Source organism: Urocampus carinirostris, chromosome 16, assembly GCF_059441175.1.
Source record: "Urocampus carinirostris isolate Australia breed hairy pipefish chromosome 16, RoL_Ucar_1.0, whole genome shotgun sequence".
Lineage (NCBI taxonomy): Eukaryota > Metazoa > Chordata > Actinopteri > Syngnathiformes > Syngnathidae > Urocampus > Urocampus carinirostris.
This window is the reverse complement of record NC_142364.1, coordinates 20604081-20626894: the sequence shown is the minus strand read 5'-3', so window position 1 is coordinate 20626894 and position 22814 is coordinate 20604081. Positions and strand designations below refer to the sequence as shown.

The following is a 22814-nucleotide window of genomic DNA, read 5'->3' as shown; positions in this document are numbered from 1 at the left end:
CAGCGGCCTTCTTCCCCGCCATTACGGGCCTCAATGTTCTGTTTCTTTAGATTTTAGTTTTCCCCAATGAATGTTTTTTATTGGAGTTCGCCTATAATCCTGGTGTCTAAAGCAGGGGTGTCCAAACTTTTAATTAAGCGGGCCAGATCTAGTAAACTTAAAATGCGAGAGGGCCGACTATTCAGCCTGGCATTTTTCCAGTTGCTTCACCTTTTCACAGCGTTCATTTCCAGTTAGCTTTTCTTATTAAACATGTTTCGTCTGGCAGTGCCTCTTGATACTACAGTATATTCTATGAAAACAGCCACAGTCTCTTGTCAAATTAGGCAGTTGTTTCAGATTTCGATACTCACAATAAACTTTCATTTTTTAATTTACAGTCCCCATGTTGGAAATGGGGTGGGCTAAAATTATCACATAAAAAGCCAATGGCAAGGTGGCCAAAGGGCTACCGCCTACTGCCTTCATCTGGTGAAACGGTGATTTATTTATTTTTTGTGCGAATTTATTTTACCCTGCAGTCAACCCTAATGGCGGACCATATATCATTAATTTTTTGAGCGAGGCAGCAAAGAGTAAAAATTTGATCACATGCCATAACTGGCCCCCATGCCTGGTGTAAAGGGATAGTGTTTAGTATTTAGTGCCTCCTAGTGGTCCAAAAATATAATTCTGTAAAAAAACATTGATTTGAATACAGGGCAAAAATACATAAACTATCATATCAATGTTAATTTTTAAAAATGCGAAAAATCTTATGTCTGGAAATTTCATCTCATCTCATCTCATTTCATCTCATTAGCTGCACCGCTTATCCTCAGTAGGGTCGCGGGGGTGCTGGAGCCCATCCCAGCAATCATCGGGCAGTGGGCAGGGGACACCCTGAACTGGTTGCCAGCCAATTGCAGGGTACACAGGGACAGACAACTCGCTCGCTCATTCACACCTAGGGACAATTTGGACCGGCCAATCCACCTGAAATGCATGTCTTTGGAACGTGGGAGGAAACCGGAGTGCCCGGAGGAAACCCACGCAAGCACGGGGAGAACATACAAACTCCGCACAGTAAGTCCGGTAGCTGGATTTGAACCCACACAGGAGGTTCCCAAGACCTTAGAACTGTGCCGCGCATGCGCTAACCACTGTGCCGCTGTGCTGCCCTGTCTGGAAATTTATATTTCTTTAATGGGATACATACCTAGCAGTTGCTGCCATAATTGTCTGGCATCTTGACGCTACACTGTGCTCATTAGGCACTGGTTTAAATCGCCTAGTTATTTAATTGATGACACAAAAGTGATTTAATGAGTTAAAATTCTGCTTTTTATTTTATGAAAATGTCTACCTGAATATGTAAACTTTGCTGTTAGATTTCATATCTATTATAGAAAGGATCTAAAGCTTCTTTAAACTTCTGCAAAGAATCCAAGGTGCTATTTATTTATTTATTTTTAACATTTTGCATTTTTCCTATCCCTTCTAAACAATTGGTCCATGACCTGGCTTTGTTGACATCCAGTGCACATATTTAAAGCTGCAAGTCATTGTTTGACGTGATTCAGCTCATTTTTCTCTTGTGCTTCCGTCAGCATCTTTTTGGGGGTTGGTCTGGCGTTTGGACTGGATTTTAAACAGGCTTTTTCTTACTTTGACCATCTTCAGGCTACACTAACCAATAAATTCCGGGAACGAGCATTAAATCACTCTCCACCCTCACCCCGTGTTCTGCTTCCTAATGTGTTGCGAGTCTTGTAACTGCGGTGCTGAAAGTAAAAGAAGATAGGCGCGGTGGGGAGAATATATAAAGGCTTTTTAGGCTTTGTTAGGCATTGATAACACATATTCAATAGAGAAAATATTCTACTTTCAAATTTCTAAAGACACCACAAACAACACACCCCACCTTTGGTGCACATTGGAGTAAAGGCCGCAAGAAATTAAAACTATGATATCTAAGGTTGCATAAAAAAGAATACCAGTAAATAATCCATCCATCCATTATCTTCACTGCTTATCCCCAGTAGGGTCACGGGGGAGTTGGAGTCCATCCCAGCCATCTTCGGGCAGTGGGCAGGGGACACTCTGAACGGGTTGCCAGCCAGTTTCAGGGCTATCAGTAAATAATGGATACTTAGTTTATGGCCTATAAACACTTTGAAATCTTGTTTCATCACCTAAATAGGTTAATTCATAAATGTTTACTGTATGTAGGATTCCATTTGAATTATGCATTTCGTCATCTTTCATTACAAAAAAGGCTGTTTCTACCTTTTAGCATACCTAGTTTAGTAACAACAGTTGAACATTGCCAAGTTTCTTAAAAGTACTCGTTTCCCAGACAACCTCTGCGGAAAACAGCTTTTTGTGAAAGGTTGCCTTTCAAGTAGAACTTTCACTTTGGCGCTTTTGCATTTGTGATACCTCAATTATCGAAACACGGCTTTCCATAAATACAAAGGCGCTTACAAAAACATATTATTGCACATATCCATGAACAATGCATAATCTTTGCAAAAACCTTCGCCTTCCTATCACCATGGCGATTGCATTCCTGTCAACGTGCACAAAACATCATCCCTCTCTACCCCAACAATGAAAAGAAGACTTTGTTATCTTTTTTTTCTTTTTTTAGAAAGGAAAAACCTTTGAAGTGTTAAATGCACTTAAATATTCACTTCTCTAATCACACTGCATTACTGCACCTACTCGCCATACGGGTCGTCTACACACTCTCATTTACTGGATACAAGAAGCAACACAAAGAAGTGGTGACTTCCTCGATGTGTGGACAAAGATCTGCTCAAAGCCACTCGCGCCATCTTTTGGTGATTTTCTTTTTTTTCATATTGAAATCCTTCCTAGAGGCTTGACATTTTCTGATGAGCTGTTTCTGAAAATAAAACAAGACACACTTTTACATTTTGACACTCGGGGATAATGTTTGTGAAAACGCTTTAAGGGGGATTACCTCATTTGCGGTTCCTTCTCAAGGTTTCTTTATTTTCCTCATGTTGAGGATTTTTGAGTTTTTCCTTGCCCTCATGTAGGTTTTAGATAAGGGGATGGTGTAATAATAGTCTTTAGCTTGCAATAATCTATGTTCCGTGCAGCCCTTTGAGACTCCTTGAGATTAAGGGCTATACAAATAAACATGACTTGACTTTAATATGTTATGTCACCAAACAAGTTGATATATTTTTGATTTTATATTTCCATGATGACACGCAAGACACAGCTTTACTTGCCTTCCCTGGCTCCATACAGATGATTAATGCAACACAGAAAGTCCGACTTAATCACCGGTGACTGACACTACTACACATTAAACAGGCCTACTTATTTAACTTTTTTTTTTTTTTTACGGGGTCAAACACACTCAAGACCATTTTCAGCAATGAGCATTTAAGAAGAAACAAAGATTGACAGCAGTGTGGCGGTAATCCCGCTTAAAGGCGGATTACATGATGTTGCTCAAAAGGGTTCCGAACCCCCTCAAACTATTTAGCTTTTGCTAATTGCGTAAAGTGACCTCATCCTTTGTGGTCCTCCACGGGGGAGGGGGTCAGGGGATGCTAATTAACACTACGGGGTCAATGGGCAACTTCCTATTTTTTATTTTAGCAGTTTTTCTTATGTTTTGCTTGTTTTGCAGGGTGATAGACCTTTGCAGGGAAAATCTAATGCTTTGGATGAGGGAGCATTCGAGCTGAGTTTGTGCACGTAAATATGTCTGGGGAATTCTCGCATGTGTATCCAAGTTGATTGATCATTTCATATAAGCATTTTTAGGGAGAGCTTAGAGGAGTCACAGGTCACACGTTTAGTCAGTACAAATAATAACAGGCCTGGGCGGAGTGGGAGGGGCCCGGGCCCTTGTGATCCTATTAGACGGTAATCTTCAGACTGCAAATCCGCAGCCGCTCAAACTTGGGATGCTGCGAAACGATAAACTGTTGCCTCCCCCTCCTCCTCTTTGACCAGTGTTTGGATAATGCCCAATTAAATTAAACCCGCCCCTCCGTCAGCCGCCAGGTATGAATCCTGCTTTTTTTTTTAAACGTCTTTAATGTTTTGCCCTAATCCAATCAAGGATTTGAAATGTTATCACATCAGTTAGATGATAATACCCCAACACAATCTTGTTGAAGCTTGCTTGAATTGATATGTGCAAATACCATGAGGAAGTGATAATCAAAATAGCGTCTATAGGGAAAAAACAAGCCGATTAACATGGGACTTTTGGTGAAAAATGTGAAAAACAAATATTAGATGATGATAGGAAAACACAGTCCTGCTAAAAATCATGATGGCAATATCGATGAATTCAAAGTTACAGTTGACTCGTTTGGTGAAATGTGTCTTTACTCATTTCTCTTACATATAATGACAGCAAAATTGAAATACACATCTGATTGTAGCTGTTCACAATAACCAGTACTAATATCATTTATGATTATTTATACAAATTCTAACAGTTTTTAGTAAAAAGTCAGTTTTTCATTACATAATGTGGTTACTGCGATGTGCAGTCAGGGTAGGCTGTGCCTCACCTGTCATCATTGAGAAATAAAATCACTGCTTTGATCTAAAGTCAACTGATCAGCCAAGTTGAAATGAATCTTTGACGTCTATAACCGTCAAGGGCATTGAATGTTTCCTAGGCTAAACTAGTAAAGTGTATTTTTTTTAGCATAAGTATGAGGCAGTGGTTAGCACATTCGCCTGACACGTGAAAGATCCCCAGTTTGCGACTGCTTGGAAACATATGTTGGCAAGAGAGGGTTGGGCACCTCCAGGCTGTAATTTCCCAAGACACACCACAGGAAAGGGTGCCCTTATAACCCTAATGGTTAAGGGATCCAACCAACCGTGACCCAGTGACGTGAGTGAGGGGAGGCAGGTAGGCCTTGCCTCACCTATCATCATGGAAATATCAAATTATAAATATATTTAACACTTATATTAATATATTTTACTTACCATTTTTTTTATTTCCTTTTTCAAAATCACAGACTTTTCACATTATATTAGGAAGATTATTAATTCAATTTGTTCGTAATGTATTACTTTACTCACCGTCCGTAATTTTTCCCACCGCACCTATCTGCTTTTATCTTACTTTTACCCTCGGTGTTCTGGCCACGGAGCGCATTACACTGGAGGAAAGGAGGTGGGGGAATGGCTGTTTCCTTTTATTTTACAATGAAAATGGTGAAAGTAAGAAATGGTCTGTTTCAAATACAGTTCAAATGCCAACTCAAACCCCCAAAAAGATGAAAAAGGAAGAGTTGACTTGAGTGCCATTTTCACATACTTGCATGTGCCATAAAAGTAGCTGCAATGATGATTCCAGTGAGAAGATGGCGTCAGCAAGTACAATATTTTAGCGTTAGGGACACCACCTGTAAGTACTGTACTATTTTTCTTATCATAAATATATACATATATATGTTTTTAAATGGTTGTCCATATCAGCAGCAATATTAAATAATTGTGCTGATGATGATGATCTGGTTTAGGATGAATGCACTGAGTAATCGGCACCAAAATATTTTTAGACAAAAACTGACCAAAATTGGTAACGATAAATGATAGGGAAAAAAGGCTTCTGAAAAAACTATGTTGTGATGAAGTCATTTTTCAGATTTAATTTCCCCATATGTTCTGGTCCGGAGCCTTTGCTCTGAAAATGCTGGTCTACTAGGGATCCCAAGAGCCAAGAAGAGATCCGCAGGTTCGAGAGTGTTCTTCATTCGGGCCCGGGTGTTGTGGAATGCTCTTCCCCCTGAGATCCGATTTGCAACTTGAGTGGAACTGTTCCAAGATAGGCTTAAAACACACTTCTATTCTTTAGCTTATGAATGATCTATGTTTCATGTTGACAATATCTGTGTATTATTTGTTATTGCAACATTTTTTGTAGCCTGGTCATCCTGGAAGGGGGATTACCTCATGTGCGGTCCCTTCACAAGGTTTTTTCATGTTGAGCTTTTGAGTTTTTCCTTGCCCTCACATAGGTTTTAGATCAGGGGATGGTGTAATAATAGTCCGTGGTTTGCAACAATCTGTGGCCTGTGCAGCCCTTTGAGACTCCTTGTGATTAAGGGCTATGCAAATAAACATGACTCGACATTTCTGTTCTCATGTATTTTTAACAGATAAGTCAAAATTCAGCAAAATAAGGAAAAAGATTGGAGAGAAAAAACAAAGCTCCTCCAAAACATTGCATAGTTCACATCTTTATTTGATTCACATCGTCATATGTACATTATGTATTCAATTCACATTGAGCCTTCCTGCAACGTTGCAGTCATTGTTAATATATAAATATATGTCATATATTTTAAAAGAACATCACAACAAGCAGTTTTGTTTTTTTTTTGGTCGACAATAAATACAACCTAAAAACGCGTCTGTCAACTCAAACACCACATACAAAAACGACAACAAAGCTAGCGTGACAACCACGGACATGAACGGGGAGTCAGAACACTCTCAACAGGCTTCTCGCTTGTCACAACAAATGGTGAAATAAACTTTTAAAGTCATGTGGCCACTCAAATGATATAAAAGTAGAGCAAAAAGGAGACAATCTACAACATTTTCCCTTTTTTTAACTGAATGTTTAATTTGTATTGTTTTGTCCATGATTATTTTTGAGTTGCTGTTTAATCCTATTGATTGCAGGTTAATTTTTATTTTTATTTAAATAAAACAAACAAAAAACGATAAAAGAGCTTGTACCAGCTTTGCGCTGGGGCTGCAGTTACACTTTGAGCCAGAGGTGACAGTGGTGAGTAAAAAGTGACAACTTCCACAATTCAACTCTGAAGGGACAATGTGTATTATTTAGCGTCTCCCAGTGGTGAAAATAACTAAATTTCTTAAAAAAAACAAAAGTGATTTGAATAAAAAGAAAAAATACATGATCATATAAACATGAATTAAAAAAAATACTTTTATAAAAGGGTCGCGGGGGTGCTGGAGCCCATCCCAGCCATCTTCGGGCAGTGGGCAGGGGACACCCTGAACTGGTTGCCAGCCAGTCGCAAGGCACACAGGGACAGACAATTCGCTCGCTCATTCACACCTAGGGACAATTTTGACCGGCCAATTAACCTGACATGCATGTTTTTTGGAATGTGGGAGGAAACCGGAGTGCCCGGAGGAAACCCACGCAAGCACGGGGAGAACATGCAAACTCCGCACAGGAAGGTTTGTATGAGATATGAGATGAGACTTATATACCAAAAAAAATACTATTATAAAACAAAACACAAACCTCACATAGAGGTAGCTGACATGATTGACCGCCATCTTGTTGCTACGGATAACACCAAAACTCCCCAAATTTGTGAAAGGGTGGGCAAAAAAAATTGAATAAAAATATTGTGGTTTGGTCACTTTGAGTCTCAGTAGCTCGTCCCTATGCTTTGTAACACTTGTTTTCATCGGCACTACAAAATAAGCAACATGTAGTGGTCAAATATTACACAGTGTCCCTTTGCCTAAAATATCTTTATTTAAATTGCAACGCTGAGGGTTGATTTTTGTATTTGTTTTTAAACTTTGATGTGATGTTAATGAATTCAAAAATATGCTTTTTTCGTGTTTTAAATTGATGTACCAAGCAGAAGTTGCTCGACCACCATTAGGTTTCTTGTTCAAACATTTGGAAAATTTTGTGAAGAAATATAACTACATTGGGACAGAAAGCAGGATCACTCTAACAACAACAACAGCAAAATTGCCCCAAATGTATGTGAAAATTAAGTGAGGATTTGGATAGAGACGTAATGATTAAATGTTACTGGTCACACCCATCTGGAAACAGGAAGTAGAAAGAAGCTATTTTTCTCAACTGATGGAAGCTGTCACGCTATTTCACGTTTGGTCAACTCGGCGTTCCTACAGTATTACAACAAACCCAACGGTGGCCTTTGCACGGTGGTTTCTTGGTCTTTGTTTTCTTCACATGACCGCACACTTCTCTTCGGCTTTGGTCTTGAGCTCGGTGACGGTTGCAGAGGCTTTTTCCTTGAGCTGGTCCATATCCATGTTCTGCAAGTTCTGAATCTGGCCCATGAGGGAGTCCTTGCCCTCCTCCTCGGTGGCATCCTCATCCACCATCTTGAGCAGGTCCTCCGGCACATCCACGTCGTCACCGGCCATCTCGATCATGTTCTCGTCTTGTTCGCTCTGCGTAGGAAAACAATAGGCACCATTGACGCTCCGATTTAAATTCGTTACCGCATTCAACGCTCTAACAGGTTTTCAGAAGCAATGTCCCTACGGGCCAAAACGTAAAATACTTTTTCCTTGTTTTAGTTTAAAAAACTATTATAAAGGGTTTCGTTCTGCTCATCAGTAATAATCAAATCTATGGGAATGATTTCAGTATGCTAAATCACCTTTAGATGACAAAGCATAGGGATAGAAATGGATGTTGTTTCCTTAAGAAGTGTTCTACTTAAGTTTTGTTTGTATCTCAGCTTTAAGTTAAAAATATAGCAAAATAATACGGCTACCGGGTTCCCCCTGTCACTGCCGCTTCTGCGAGTTCAAAATAAACAGAAGACTCAAGCTATGGTTGCATGTCCGATCAATGGTCTCAATGCACTGTGTTGTATTGCAGTTTTCACCGTCCGAAGAAGGGATTTGGTCACGGCCCTTCTTTAGTCGTTTAACTAGTCATATCAATAAGGTTATATGTATCTTTTGACAGCAATAACTTTGGCCGGTCCAAATTGTCCCTAGGTGTGAATGAGCGAGTGAGTTGTCGGTCCCCGTGTGCCCTGCGATTGGCTGGCAACCAGTTCAGGGTGTCCCCTGCCCACTGCCCGATGATTGCTGGGCTGGGCTCCATCACCCCCGCGACCCTACTGAGGATAAGCGGTGTAGCAAATGAGATGAGATGAGAACTCTTGAGGCAGTTGCTTTAACTCTGTTAATGTATTATAAGGTCTTTAATTTCAAAGCCAGTCTCACTTCAAATGTTTGATTCTTTGATTTTAAGTCAACCTGTGTATCACAACAGGCACATTAATGCTCCAACTTAAATTTTTTGATAGGAATCCTATCAGTTACCTTAACTTTGGAACCACAAAGCTAACTTGGCATGCCATTGTTTCTTTACCTCTAGTGTTATAGCTTAGAAGTTGCTTTAAATCTCAAACTAAAGCTTTGTAGCTGCTTTAACAATTTAAAGCAAGTATAAAGCTTTGATTTAGCGTAACTCTGTTTAATCTTTGTCGGATGTAACTCCGAAATCTAAGCTGTTTAAAATGTCAAAAACTCTTTAATGTCTAAACTGCTCTCATTTTAAAGCCGTTTTAACTATCAAGTTTAAAATGCTCTAACTCTTTCTCACTCCCCATGTGACAGTACGCACAAACAATGATCTGATTTTAATTGTTTGATATCAGTGCTGTCAAAGTTTGAGTTTTAAGGCCTATAAACGTTGGAGTGAAAGCTTAAACCCGATTTAAAAAAACAGTAGCCGTGGCCGGAACACCGAGGGTAAAAGTAAGCTTGAATGTTTCTTTGACTCTTTAGTCAAAGCTTAAACGCTTCTTTGACTCTTGAGTTAAAACTTAAATGCTTTTAAAACTCTTGAGTAAAAACCTTAAACAAAAAAGAAAAAGGTGATGATAATGACGATGATGAAGTGACTGCATCCACTAATAATATAAGACTGGATAGAAGGATGTGACTGAATAAGCATGAATGCTACCTTCTCCCCTCTCGTGCTATTTCTTTTATGTGATTATTATTATCAATTCTTTTTTTTTCTTGTCTACTTTTTGCTTTGAGCGGGTTATACATTTAATACTATTATTATTATTATCATCATTATTTTCCAATTTTTTTGTACGAGGAATCTGTGACAATGAATAGACATGAGGTATTTGTTATATGTAAATACACAGAAGAGCTAATTTGACTTACAAGTTTTAAAGAAGTCGGAGTAGGAGTAAATAAGCTAATGCTTCATTCTACTCCTTTCGGACATGCTACATTAAGATTGTTTTTGTTTAGTTTTTTTCTCTTGACTTATGTTCGAAAAAAAAAAATCATGTATTTATTCAAACACTTTTTAACCCCAAAATTTGTTAAAACTCTTGAATTAAAGCAGTGAAACTGCTTTAATGGTTTAGTTAAAGCAGGTACAAATCATTCCTTAAGTGTGACACCTTTTGAATTTGGTCAGCATTGCCTCGGAAGTCCGGGGAGCTTTAACTCTGAGTGAATGTGTTGACGTTTCTTTAACACAAAAGCTGTTTTAACGTTAGAGCTATAAAGCTGTCTTAACTTTTGAGTTAAAGATGCTTCAAAGCTTTAAGTTAGAGCCAAACCTTTGAATCTTTAACTTTTAGAGCAGTTGTTTATACTTTTTCTAAGTAATTCTCATTTCTCTCAGTTAGGAGTTTTTCTTTAGCAATTGAAATGTGGTTAGCCAACTTGTTTTGTTGTTTTCAACAACGCTCTGTTTGTTTGAAAAGGAAATGATTCAGATATTGCCCTAATGCTATGATAGTGTGTTTTCAAAATACCGGTAATTTATTTGTAGCTTTTTTGTATAAAGGGTTCATCTCAATGACAAATCATAGTTGAGAATAAGGTGGGGTGTCCTCCGCGTCATCGTTCAAGGTATTTTCGAAGAAAATATTTTTGTGTTTTTGAGGGATTATACCAACAATGATTTCTCTGAAATTTGGTGTACTACGGTGTTGCATGCTCAATCCTCGTGAATATGGCCAGAAACTCCCACGAGAAAGGTAAACAACTTTTTCCTGGATTAAAATGTTTTCCTCCAAGTGATGAAAGCGCCGCAAGATTGGATTGATTGAACATAAGATTATACACGCTGTAAACAAGTGGATGAGTATCTCTTAATCCTTGTTATTTCGATTATGAATCTGTTATTGTAGAAGAAGCAGGAGAAAATGCATTTTTTTTGCTGCTGTTGATTTTAAACAATACGATTTTTTTCAGATGACAAAATTAGAATGATCCATAATTTTATCTCATTCAATTTATTTCATTCACTGAATGGTAATAGTATTGGCTGTGATTGATTTTCTGACAGTAATTGGATTTCCAGAGAAAGGCTAATCACTCTTAAGTTTTCGAAAACAATAGTTGCACAAAATTAGTCTTATTTTTTAGGGTTTTTTAGCATGCATTTAACAAAATTCATCATTTCAATTATTGAGTTAATTCACTCTGCTGTTGACTGATTTACATCACGTAATTTATTTAAATCTGTGACGGCACAAAAATGAGTAATAGGTAGGGTGTCCTTAAAAGGTTTATTTTAAACTTGTTTATTTTTCCTTTATTAGGTACGTGTTAACAATGCCCAACTAAGTTCTAAGAGCCTTTCTATATTTTTTTCCACCGCCACTATTTGCTTTTATCTTTTACCTTTGGCGTTCCGGCTACAGAGCGCACTACACTGGAGAAAAGGAGGCTGGATTGTGGGGGGGGAGGAGAGTGTTTTCGTGTGCGTGCTGGCATTTTTTCTTATTCTACGATGAAAATGGTGAAGGTAAGAAAAGGATTGTTTCAAATACAGTCCGAATACCAACCCAAACCTAAAAAAAGATGATAACGAGTTTATTTAAGATATTCTAAAAATTTCACATACTCACACACGCAACAAAAAGAGCTGCACTTATTATTTCAACTAGAAGATGGCGACAGCCAGTACAATATTTTGAAGTGACGGACACCACCTTTAATGAAAATTATTAGCATTGCAATTAATAGCATTTGCAAGTGGTTACATGTCACATGATTCAAAATTCTAAGATTTCCTTTTTTGTTTTACTAAAACCTAGCATGGGTCTTTTCACGAGTACATCTGGATCAGTTAATACAAGGGCCATATTAATATTCTTTGTGACTTTCTAGTTTTAGTGTATGCTTAGTCAAAGCAACACACCAAGCTGCAGGTTTGGTTACAAATATGAAGGGCAAAGTTTCATGTACAATTGACTCTCACATTGTTACACCGACAGACCCAGTTATGGCTGAACGTCGCTAAGGAATCCTTTATATGGAAGCTCATTAAAAAATGTAAGTTCACTGTCGAGACACTTTATGATGAAAACCCACAGAACAAACCGTAAGGACTTAAAAAAGCTAGCCGAGCACCCAGAGTGATTGTACATCCCTGCACACATAGTGCACTCCCTTAAATACATCCCTATGCTTCTCGTTCGAGGTATTTTGTGACATTTTTACAAAATAACTACTTGCACCTTGTTTTGAAGGTTCTAACCTCTGCTTGGCAAAGGCTTTGAATTCAAAATCAAAGCGATCATTTTGTTTTGTGACTTCAAATTCCAATGCCGGGGATTAGCCGCAGGCCGCGGTCTAAAGATAACGTCCGCCGATTGGCACGGGACGCTAATGCCATAAGACGGACGACACCTTCCCCGGTATCGAGCGAAAGTGTTTCCCTTTTCAAGCGTCCCTTCCCCCTCGCTTCTAAAAAGGACTCCATTGTCTGCTCTTACTATTGTTGCCGAGCTGTAAATCTATTTCGCTTTAAATAAAGACACGGTGGCCTTTGTCACTGCAAGTACAATGTAAACATCATTAGAGAGTAATAATTCGATTTGTACTTAGATGCGCTTTAAAAGGCCACAGAGCGGCCTTTGTTTTAATTTTTTTCTCTCCAATCGCACAATAGCGGACAAGGTCACGAGCACGCACGAAAATCACACTTTTCTAAACTACGGTTTCGCTTTTGTTGTCGACGCTCGATTAGAAGCTCTATTTAAATAATGGATGACGTACCTTTTGTGCTCCCTCCATGCCTACGATGTACAGTTAACGTTCCTTGAATTTTTATCCTTTTTTTAATGCGCAGAAATACAAGGCAGAAAAGTCACGCGGACTGATGCAGTGCAGAGTGATCCTGAACTCTTTTTGGCTCAGGTAAACACTTTCCTGTCTAATCTGGTGACACGCTTTGCACCTCCTCTTCTAATCGCCATCATTCCCCTACCTGGCCATTCCCGATATCCAGGTTTCGTACGGGTGCTTGAAATCTTTGAAAATGCGTGAATTTTAATGTTTTCAAGAATTGAATTTTATGTGGAGTGATTGTAAATGCTTGAAATTGCTATCTTGTTTCACAACAAGTCTTAAAAATGAGGCTGACACAGCTCTCTGGTGGCTTCACTTTGTCATTGCATTTCTTCCCTCGTGATTAACGCCGGCTGGTATTAGTTTTTATGGTATTGATTGTATGAAGCGTCATTGCCCTCTACAGGTCACGCCAATAGTGCAGCTACAGCTTAACAGGGCTTTATGAAATGTGTATTAATGCAAGGATTACGAATCACTTATGAACATTTACTATGGGCCACGCAAAAAAATAAAGGTCGCGTTCCCCAGTGGTAAATTGTAATGGGAAGAACTTCCTGTAACTGAAAATTTAAGCTACATATTACTATTATTTTACCCAACATATATGGGAAGAGATTACACACGTATTGTTCAAATCCACAAATGTATTGATGCTTTACTCTAAATATCATGTCTTGATAAATGCACACGCAGGATTAAAAATTGCATTTTTAAATCGCAGCTATATTTGTGGATCCACAAAATACAAGATTCACCACAGATTTTTTTGTGGGTACTGGATGAATTAAGATATTGGCTTCGAACGTCCTTAAAAGTTCTTGAATTTGGCCATGAAGAAAGTGTACGAACCCTGTATATCACGCCGTAAAACTCGTGGCCTGTGGGCCATATGTGGCCCGCCACATCATTTTAGGTGGCCCACGAGACAATGCGGAGAAAAGCACAAAAAAAATGAGCTGGATTACGTCAAACAAATGACGTTTTAAAAATGTCTACCGGAGGTTGCCGAAGAAAGGGCACCACTGGCAAAACACCCACTATAGCTGTATTTGCTGAATATCATTAATCAATCAGAATATTGAGGAAACCCTGTCTGATATTGCACTTAAAATAAAAGTCAGGAAAATGCTTTTTAAGGCAATAGACAATATACAAAATGTACTCATTCAATGCCAGATGTTTCTCTCAGATGGGAAGAGGCATTTTGACTCATTTTTGAAGGCTTAAAGAAAATTTAGTTCTGTAGCTATATAGGTAATGACAGTAAAATAATGCTTCTTTAGTGTCTAGCTTATACCGTCGTTTAGTAAACAACAGTTTAACATTGCTAAGTTTTTTGGAACAGTTCAATTCCAAGAGAATTTCTCTTTTGTAAACAGATTTTCATTCCAAGCAGAACTTTCACTTCCTGTTTGTTGGATGTATTACACTTGTGCAACCATGCTATGTGTTTTTTGGAAACAGGTGAAGGTTACAATACTACCATAATGTTTTTCCAATGACTTTAGGGGCTCACAAAAACTTTCCATTTCAACAGGGGTGTAGATAGATAGATACTTTATTCATCCCCGCAGAGAAATTCCCATTTCCAGCAGCATCCCTGCGCTGAGAACGATACAATAATAAGGCAAAAGGAATACAATATACAAATACCCAATGTGACGTGCTAATACCCACTGTAGCGTGTTGTATAGAGTATTTAAATAGTGCTACATAAAATACACACTGCAATAAAAATACGGTAATATGCAATGTAGGGGGTGTGGTTTAATGTGGGCCATTACTCCGCCGGGTGGAGTTAAAGAGCCTCATGGCATGAGGAAGAAAAGATCTCTTCAGTCTGTCCGTGGTACAAGACAGTGACAGCAGTCTGTCGCTGAAGCTGCTCTTCTGTCTGGATATAATGCTGTGTAGTGGATGTGATGAATATCTGTGTACATGTTTACATTTATACATGACTGTCTGAGAAAATTTGAGTATTGCGTTAAGTTTTTTAGTGCAGTTGTTAGCACATTTACCTAACACGCGAAGGGTCCCCTGGTGGAGACCGGGTGGAAACATATGTTGGCCTGTAGAGTGATGGGTGCCACTAGGCTGTACTTGCCCAAGGCACACCACAGAGAATGGTGCCCCTACGACCCTGGCGGATAGAGGTAAGACAGGGCCTAAGGTATATCAACCCAAACCTGACGGATTAACCTGATTTGATAACCAAGCCCGAAATAAACCCAAAGCTTTAATTCGCCACCGAAGTAAACACAAAGCTTTACTTCGGCCGTGCGTATTTCAGCGGCAAACTTTGCGTTTGGGCTTTACTACAAAGCATGGGGTTTACTCGGGGGCGAGTCCCTCAAATCAAGTGCGCATTTCTTCGACGATAGTAAAGTGAAACTGAACAAATTGTCTCCGAAAAGTAAATCATATCCCGCACATTTAATACAGTTGGCCGAAAAGCAGAAAGAAAGCTTGTAAGCTATTGTCGAGAAGCGGAAATGACGTCTGGCGTAAGGGAGGTGGAAGGAGGAAGCGGCGCATCTTTTACCCGAACACAGATGATGAAAATTTATTTGGATTACATGATTTTGAGTTAAATTGATGGTTCGGTAAGCATGTTCTTTATCTTAATAATTACTTGAGTAAAGGTAAGTGCATGCTGTGTAGATCCTCCATGAAGGAAAAATAAAAAAACAGCGAGAGAGAAACCCAGTTCACCCAACTGATTGACATTTTAAGCACGAACCCGGCTCAAAGATTTTACCTCTCCGAGGGGTTGGTCTCCGACCAACCAATGCCATTCAACAAAAAAATGTCATGCATTCTAGATCAATAACAAACCAACTGAAATATTTATTTATTTATTTATTTTTGCTGATTTTAGCTTACAGCATACTCGTATACTTTTTCATAATACTCTAAAATATCGGAATATTAAGGAATATTTAAACTACTTTTGAACATTTTAGAATGACATGTAGTTTAAGAATGATTCTCATAATAATGTACAAATAATTTATTTATTAAAAAAAACTTTGATTGTAATCCCCAATCGTCACTGTTTTGTTTACATTTTTCTGTTTTTATTTTGGGAATGTTTTTTTTTCAGCATGCTATTTTCTGTGATGATTACTTATTACATTGGCGCCAGCTGCTGCTGGTAACCTGATTGGTTCCCCGTCCTACTTTAGCTAAGTCCTTTCACTCGCCTGTGGTCAGTCCGTCAGCGAACCTCTGTTTCTACAAGGCAAGCATTTTGACTCTGACTCCTGCCGGTCCTGCTTTTTTCACCCATTTTCCGCCCGTCCGTTCCGGATTTCCCCTTTTGTCTCCGGCTACGACTTCTTTTTTGACCCCGACAAGGTTTTGGTCTCCCGTCCTGGCTTACGACTCGTTTTTTGACCCTGACCACGTTTTGCTCTCCTGTCCCGGCTATCGACCTGTTTTTCTGTCTACGAAACTACGATCTCTCACTCATTCTGTGAGCGGCTTGCTTCCCGCGTCTAGCGAGCACCAGATCGCGGGTGCTGCCTTTCCTCTTCATCTCAATAAACTTGTGGTTAACGTTACGCATCTGGGTCCTAATTCCTTTCTGGTCGTGACAATTTCCCTCTACTTTTTTTCAAATCAACAAATAAAAAGTCTACAGGTATTTTCTGTATTTAAGGGCAGCACGGCGGCGCAGTGGTTAGCGCATTTGCGGCACAGTTTATGTCTTGGGAACCTCCTGCGTGGGTTCAAATCCAGCTCCAGACTTTCTGTGCGTAGTTTGTATGTTCTCCCCGTGCTTGCGTGGGTTTCGTCCGGGCACTCCGGTTTCCTCCCACATTCCAAAAATATGCATTTCGGGTTAATTGGCCGGTTCCAAATTGTCCCTAGGTGTGAATGAGCAAGCGAGTTGTCTGTCCCCGTGTGCCCTGCGATTGGCTGGCAACCAGTTCAGGGTGTCCCCTGCCCACTGCCCGATGATTGCTGGGATGGGCTCCAGCACCCCCGCGACCCTACTGAGGATAAGCGGTGTAGCTAATGAGATGAGATGATATTTTCTGTATTTAATCTAACAATACTCTCCTAGATAAATAAATATAATTACACAAAAATATGAAATATAATGACTATAGTGATGCATAAAATATTTGATTTTTGCTCATTCATTCCCATTGACTTATTTGGCTAATGACATTCAGTAGCCTTTTGGGGACGTTAGGTTAAAGTCAAACAGGAATTTAAAGGCACAGTGTGTATTATTTGACTTTCGCTGTAATTTCATGTTAATCCTCCCTAATTTTATAACTAATTCATTCTGTTTGGGAAAAAATATTACTCCATTGTCAGAAAATGTCTTTCATTTTTTTTAATTTTACGATATTTTTAGTGACACTCATATTTTAATTATACTTAAAATTGAAAAAAAAAATGTCTTCTAACAGACTTTGTATGATTTCTCCTAATTTTTCCTTAGCTTGCTGGAAAATATTTCTTAAAGGTACAGTGTTCATTATTTGACCACTAGAACTCCTATTTAAATAAACACATTTGGACCATTCAAGGTTTATCGTTTAATATTTTGGTCGAATTTGTTTAGGCAAAGTGTCATGTTGCCTATTTTGAGTATGTTTTTTTTTTCTCATTTTAAAATATTTTTACTTTAATTAATAATTTTTAGTAATTTAGGTGTACTCTGTTGTCTGGAATTCACGGTACTATGTTGTTACTACGTTACTATTAAGTTTTTACCTGGTTGTATTTATTCAAAGTAGGGTTCGCATTCTCGGATCTCTTAACCGCCATGGTCGTCGGGGTACCATTTCCTGTAGTGTGTCTTGGGCGATTACAGGAGTTACCACTAGCAGGAGAAGCCTCCTGATCTGACTAAAATGCAGCACTTTCATCATCTGGTTGCTGTTTTTTTCCAGGTCTAAAATGTCATCCTGTTCTTCTGAGATGAGCCAGACCTCCGCTTTGGTGGAGAGCAACATGTGAAAATACTGATACTTGATGCTAAATCACTCTGCCATGCAATTTTGAGGACCATATTGTACAATCGGCGACTATAGTTTGGAAATCAAATATCCTAGACAGTCACGACGACCCATCTGTGATCAGCTATTTTCCGTTGTTCTTAGGGAGCTACCTGGTTTACACGGGCTCCTTGTCGGTGACCCTCGCTTTAAGTTATTTCTATTCCAGTTTTTTTTTGTAGTTGTAGGAAGAGGCGGACGGGACTCGAACACGCCTACCTTAGGCAGTCTGTACTTTTCCCTGAGGCACACCCTCAGCGTCGCCCTCTCGGCCTTCTTGTGCAGAAAATCTGCGTCTCTCTCCATCCTGAAACACAACGTTCAAAGTAAGTCATTTGGCATTTTTGTGATGCTTTCCCGATACAGTTATCGTATTTTCCAAAATATAAGTCGAGGTTTTTTTCCATAGTTTGCCGGGGGTGCGACTTATACTCAGGTGAGACTTGTATGTAACATTATTAACAAGTTATCATGTTATTGAGTTTCAAATTTGTATTACCATTATATAATTCCACATGTTATTTTTTACACTAAACCGCAAGAGCGCTCTCTGCCTGGCCTGTGTTGATCATTTCCACCATTTTCAGTACAACACCGGTAATTTATAAAAACAACTCGGAAGTGCCGAACAAAAAATGGTAAGAAAATAAATAATGTTCTGGAGATTACATGCTGGAAACTGTAAAAATTGCAGCCCAAATTGGTAATAAAGCAGCAGAATGAACGTTTGGAGTTGAAGTGAAGGTAACAATGAGACTGATGTAAGCGATGTAGAGGTGGAAAGAGGAAGCGGCGCATCGTTTACTTCCCCACATTGTGGAGTTGTTTACTGGTAAAAGGGTCACCAAGGATGACATTTTTATGGGGATTTAGTGATTTGGAGCGTAATTGATAGTAGTGGTAAGCATGTTCTTCATGCTAAAGTTATCTAAATAACTCTTAATTCGGTACGTCAATACTGACACTACCATGCATGTCAATCATGTAACATTAGTATGCTGTACACTTATTCAGCCTTTTGTTCTCTATTTTATTTTAGATGCCTTTCAAGATGGCATGTATGCTTTTTGTGCTGGGTTTTATAAAAAAAATTAAATGCGACTTATTCTCCAAGTGCGTTTTATATATGTTTTTTCCTTATTAATTATGCAACATATACTCCGGAGCGACTAATCGTCTGGAAAATACGGTACCACAAAATCTTATGTTGCAACGTCAGGCTGACTTTTAAAAAGTAGTAATCATTAAAAAAAATTAAGGTGGCTCTCACAAGAGAAAGTTTTCTTGATTATTTTCTGTAATTTTTCAGGTAAAGATCAAATGCGCTCCACTGGTAGATATATCTTTATGATATATGGTATTCTTCAACCCCAAACTCTGTACACAACACAAAAGGCCTTTAATCAAGCATCATTGGTATGTGTTGGTCAAAATATTTATTTAAAAAAAAAAACAACAACATCAATAGAATGTAATTAGCAAATTCACGATATACAGTGAACCTTCACTATAACGTGGTTCACTTTTCACTGTCTTGCTAGTGCACTGATTTGCATCAGGCGTTGTGTTCTGCATTCTGATTGGCTAAACGGTCTTCTTTTTTTTGCCTGGCAATCAAAATTATTTGATTATTACTATTTGAGACTACAGTAGCTATTCAAGTCATTTATAAGAAAACACAATTTTATACAGTACTTGTGTTTGTTCTTTGATTGATAAAGTTGCCTGCCCCGTTTATCACAACTTGAAACACAATAAGACGACTAATCGTAAAAATAAAACCATTGTTGCAAAGTATTAAGGATTGATAATGAGAATATATATCAGAACAACACTTTAAAATTAAGTTTATTATAAATCTGCTTATAACATTCATTGCATGTATATGATATCGCTGTTTTCCATTTGCCATCAGTATGTACCTGTATTTACTCATCTTCATTCATGTAATGTTTGCGTTGCGTCATCTGCTACAAGCCACGTGAACTCCTCTTTCCACGATGCTTTTAATGTATGTTTATGTTTTGTAGCGTCATAAATTTTGTTAGCTTCTTTTGAATATTTCTTCTGGGGCTGAGGTTTTGGCTTGATTCCTAACCACTTATCATTTTTTCTTGTGTTCTCTGTGCGTCTACCCTGGAAAATGATATGCAAATGCACGACCTTATAACGCTTGGGAAAGTCCGGATCCACGATGTTATTCGATGCAGGCTTCTGATCGGCCGCCGATTATGCAAATTGCCCCAAAAAACGAAATCGCAAATTTTCCAAACTAAACGAACATTTCGAAATCGGAATGAAGCAAATGTTTGATTTGAAAAAAACTCTCAAGTTTTTTATTTTATTTTTTACTTTTTTCTTGAAAAAGTTGTCGGCCACCCGGGCGGAGACATTTTGTAAGGTGTACGCCCGGCGTAAAAGATGTATGCCCCGGGGGTCCGAGCAGACTTTATTTCACTGTTGTATTACTTTTCCTCAGTTCAAACTAAGGTTTGTAATTAACAGACATTGAATAAGTGCGGTCAGGATCGAAGTTCTTTATTGACGTAAACTATGAACAAAGTACTAACATAAAGTTTACAACGTATTTATTAGTTTGTGCTTCAAAGTCCAATTTCATTTTCAGAGTTGTTTCCTTTGTCTATATTTACTTTTTATCTTCACCATTCTCTAACATTCATCTCTGGTACTGTGACTAAAATGAATGTGAGAATAAGATGAAATTAAATGCCTCAGCGCTCTCACAGCCATGACCCAGGTTCGTTTCCCGTTACATCCAATGTTTAGTGATTGTGGTTAGTGATATATTTTGACTGATCACTGCACAAATGCAGTAATATACTACCATGAAATCTCTAGTTTCAAGTTCTTGTTTAGGTAAAACAAAAGAGGTGCGTTATGCACGATTAAATACGGTAGTTGTATTATAATTTTTTAAAAATACAGTAAAGGTTTCTACTTGAGGAATTTTGCTCATCATGGGTTCCTGTGGAAAATGAGACCTGTGATAAATAATGCTTCACTGCATGTTTTAATGTTTTGATACATTCAGGCTGAAATGTCACAATATGTGTTTCTCCTTTTTGATATCCACTGTATGTTTAAAAAAAATCCCAAACAAGAGAAGCTGTAAAATCCCGTTATGTAATCTGGGTTGACGGGATTTGCGTCATGCTGCAGGACACCGCCCCCAACTCGCCTCCTTGCAAATATATTATGTCAAAAATACCAATTACTAGAAAGAGGTCATGTCAATGATTTTTTTTTTTTTTTATATAATCATATATGTTTTGTCATATGTGCTTACTGGTAATTTTAACATGCTGATTTTTTTATTCTCTATAATTTCATGATGTGGGATTATTATAATTGTCCAAATGAGATTGTAAAAGATTATTATTACAGTGTTTAACACAAATTTACAACATTATGCATAGACCATGTAAATATTGCATCTGGGACTATTTGATATTTTGTTTTAGTTTATACAAAAAAAAAACAGAAATGTGATTATTAAATTTGTAATCCATGTGAATTATTGACAGTTTTTGAACCTATTAAATCCACTTTGTGTCAATCCTCATGTATGACATAGAAACACATGCCCGTTCCCAACCTAATGGAAAAAGCTCAGATTAGATAAAATTACTGATGCATTTTTGCACAGTATTTAATCTGAAAATACATTTTTTATTCTACATTAAATATTTAACTCGTAGAGATAATAGTTATCTCGATGTATTTGATTCCATCAATCGTGTGCGATACGTCCAAGGTCATCGCTCGTTAATCCCAAACGGAGGCCGTCACTTACTTCTCCTCCACCAACTGTTTTTGGTACTCCTCGTACTCCTCGCGGGTCATGCCCGCCGCCTTGGCCGGGTCCGAGGGGGTGGCCTCCTCTTCCTTGTCTCCTCCGCCGCCCAGGCCCATTCCCGAAAGCGGGTTCCCGATCATGCTTTTGATTAAAAAAGCCATGCCGAACGACTCTAGTGTTTTTTTCTGTTTTTTTTTCAAGAGGGCCCGAGGAACGATGAAAATGGAATGTTGGGTTCCCCCGCTCCGGTTCCTTTAGCACCCCTGTAGCTGTCGAGCTAACCTGCTGCTGGTCTACACGGCCAAGGACGCACTGATGACAAGTAACAAACACACGCAATCTCCCACGCACGTACACACAAAGTTGTGCGCTTCGGCCGTAATCTGGATTAAATCCCGCCCGACTCGGCTATGCTAAGAGACAGATGGCCTGTTTCCTATCTATTTTTATATCGAGCAGGCCTTTATGGCGCTTGCACGCTTTCCTTTTTAATTGATTGTGCACCAGAAAGCATGTTGTAAAAACAGAATCCAGGGAGTCGGCTCTCTTGAATGATTTAGAGGTACAGTTCCGAAGGAAGCGGGATTATGGGTGTTTATCTCTGATGGAACCACCATTCTACATGCCGTGCAGTGGGAGGGGATAGGGGTTTAAAGGTGGGAGGAGCTTGTTCATGAGCGCAACATTTATTCATCTCCCAGAACACTGTGCGAGCGATATCATTAAAAAAAAAGAGCGCAAAAAAACACTGCAAACCTATCAAGACCTGCCCTTCACTCGTCCCAAACAAGGAGAAATGTAATCAGAGACGCAACCAAAAGGCATATGATCCCATTGCATGACCTGCAGGCATACACAGCCAAAGTGGGACAATCTGTGCATAAGACAACTATTGGTCGTACTCTGCATAAATCTTCATGGAAGAGTGGCAAGAAAAAACATTTTCTGAAAGAATACAATAAAAAAAACGTTTGGTGTATGCAAAAATCCACATGGGAGACACAAATACTATGTGGAACAAGGAGCTCTGATCAGATGAGACCAAAATTGAACGTCTTGGGCTGAATACAAAGTTATCTTGGGCGTAAGAGAAACACTGA

The 22814-nt window shown here is 38.7% G+C and overlaps 1 protein-coding gene across 1 annotated transcript; it reads right to left on the bottom strand.

Annotated features, from left to right (window-relative positions):
- Positions 1–6321: 6321 nt before the first annotated feature.
- Positions 6322–22050, bottom strand: cplx4a (complexin 4a). Its single transcript, XM_088319833.1, has 3 exons — positions 21712–22050; positions 18117–18204; positions 6322–8199 (listed from the first exon to the last, which is right to left on the bottom strand). The coding sequence occupies exons 1-3, from the start codon at positions 21873–21875 to the stop codon at positions 7972–7974; spliced, it is 480 nt and encodes a 159-aa protein (XP_088175959.1). The 5' UTR covers positions 21876–22050; the 3' UTR covers positions 6322–7971.
- Positions 22051–22814: the final 764 nt, after the last annotated feature.

Coding starts and splice junctions, on each gene's coding strand:
- cplx4a (XM_088319833.1), bottom strand. CDS start 21,875: ATGGCTTTTTTAATCAAAAGCATGATCGGGAACCCGCTTTCGGGAATG. Junction 18,205..21,711: donor AAACAGTTGGTGGAGGAGAA/GTAAGTGACGGC, acceptor GTTGTGTTTCAG/GATGGAGAGAGACGCAGATT. Junction 8,200..18,116: donor AAAAGTACAGACTGCCTAAG/GTAGGCGTGTTC, acceptor TTTCCTACGCAG/AGCGAACAAGACGAGAACAT.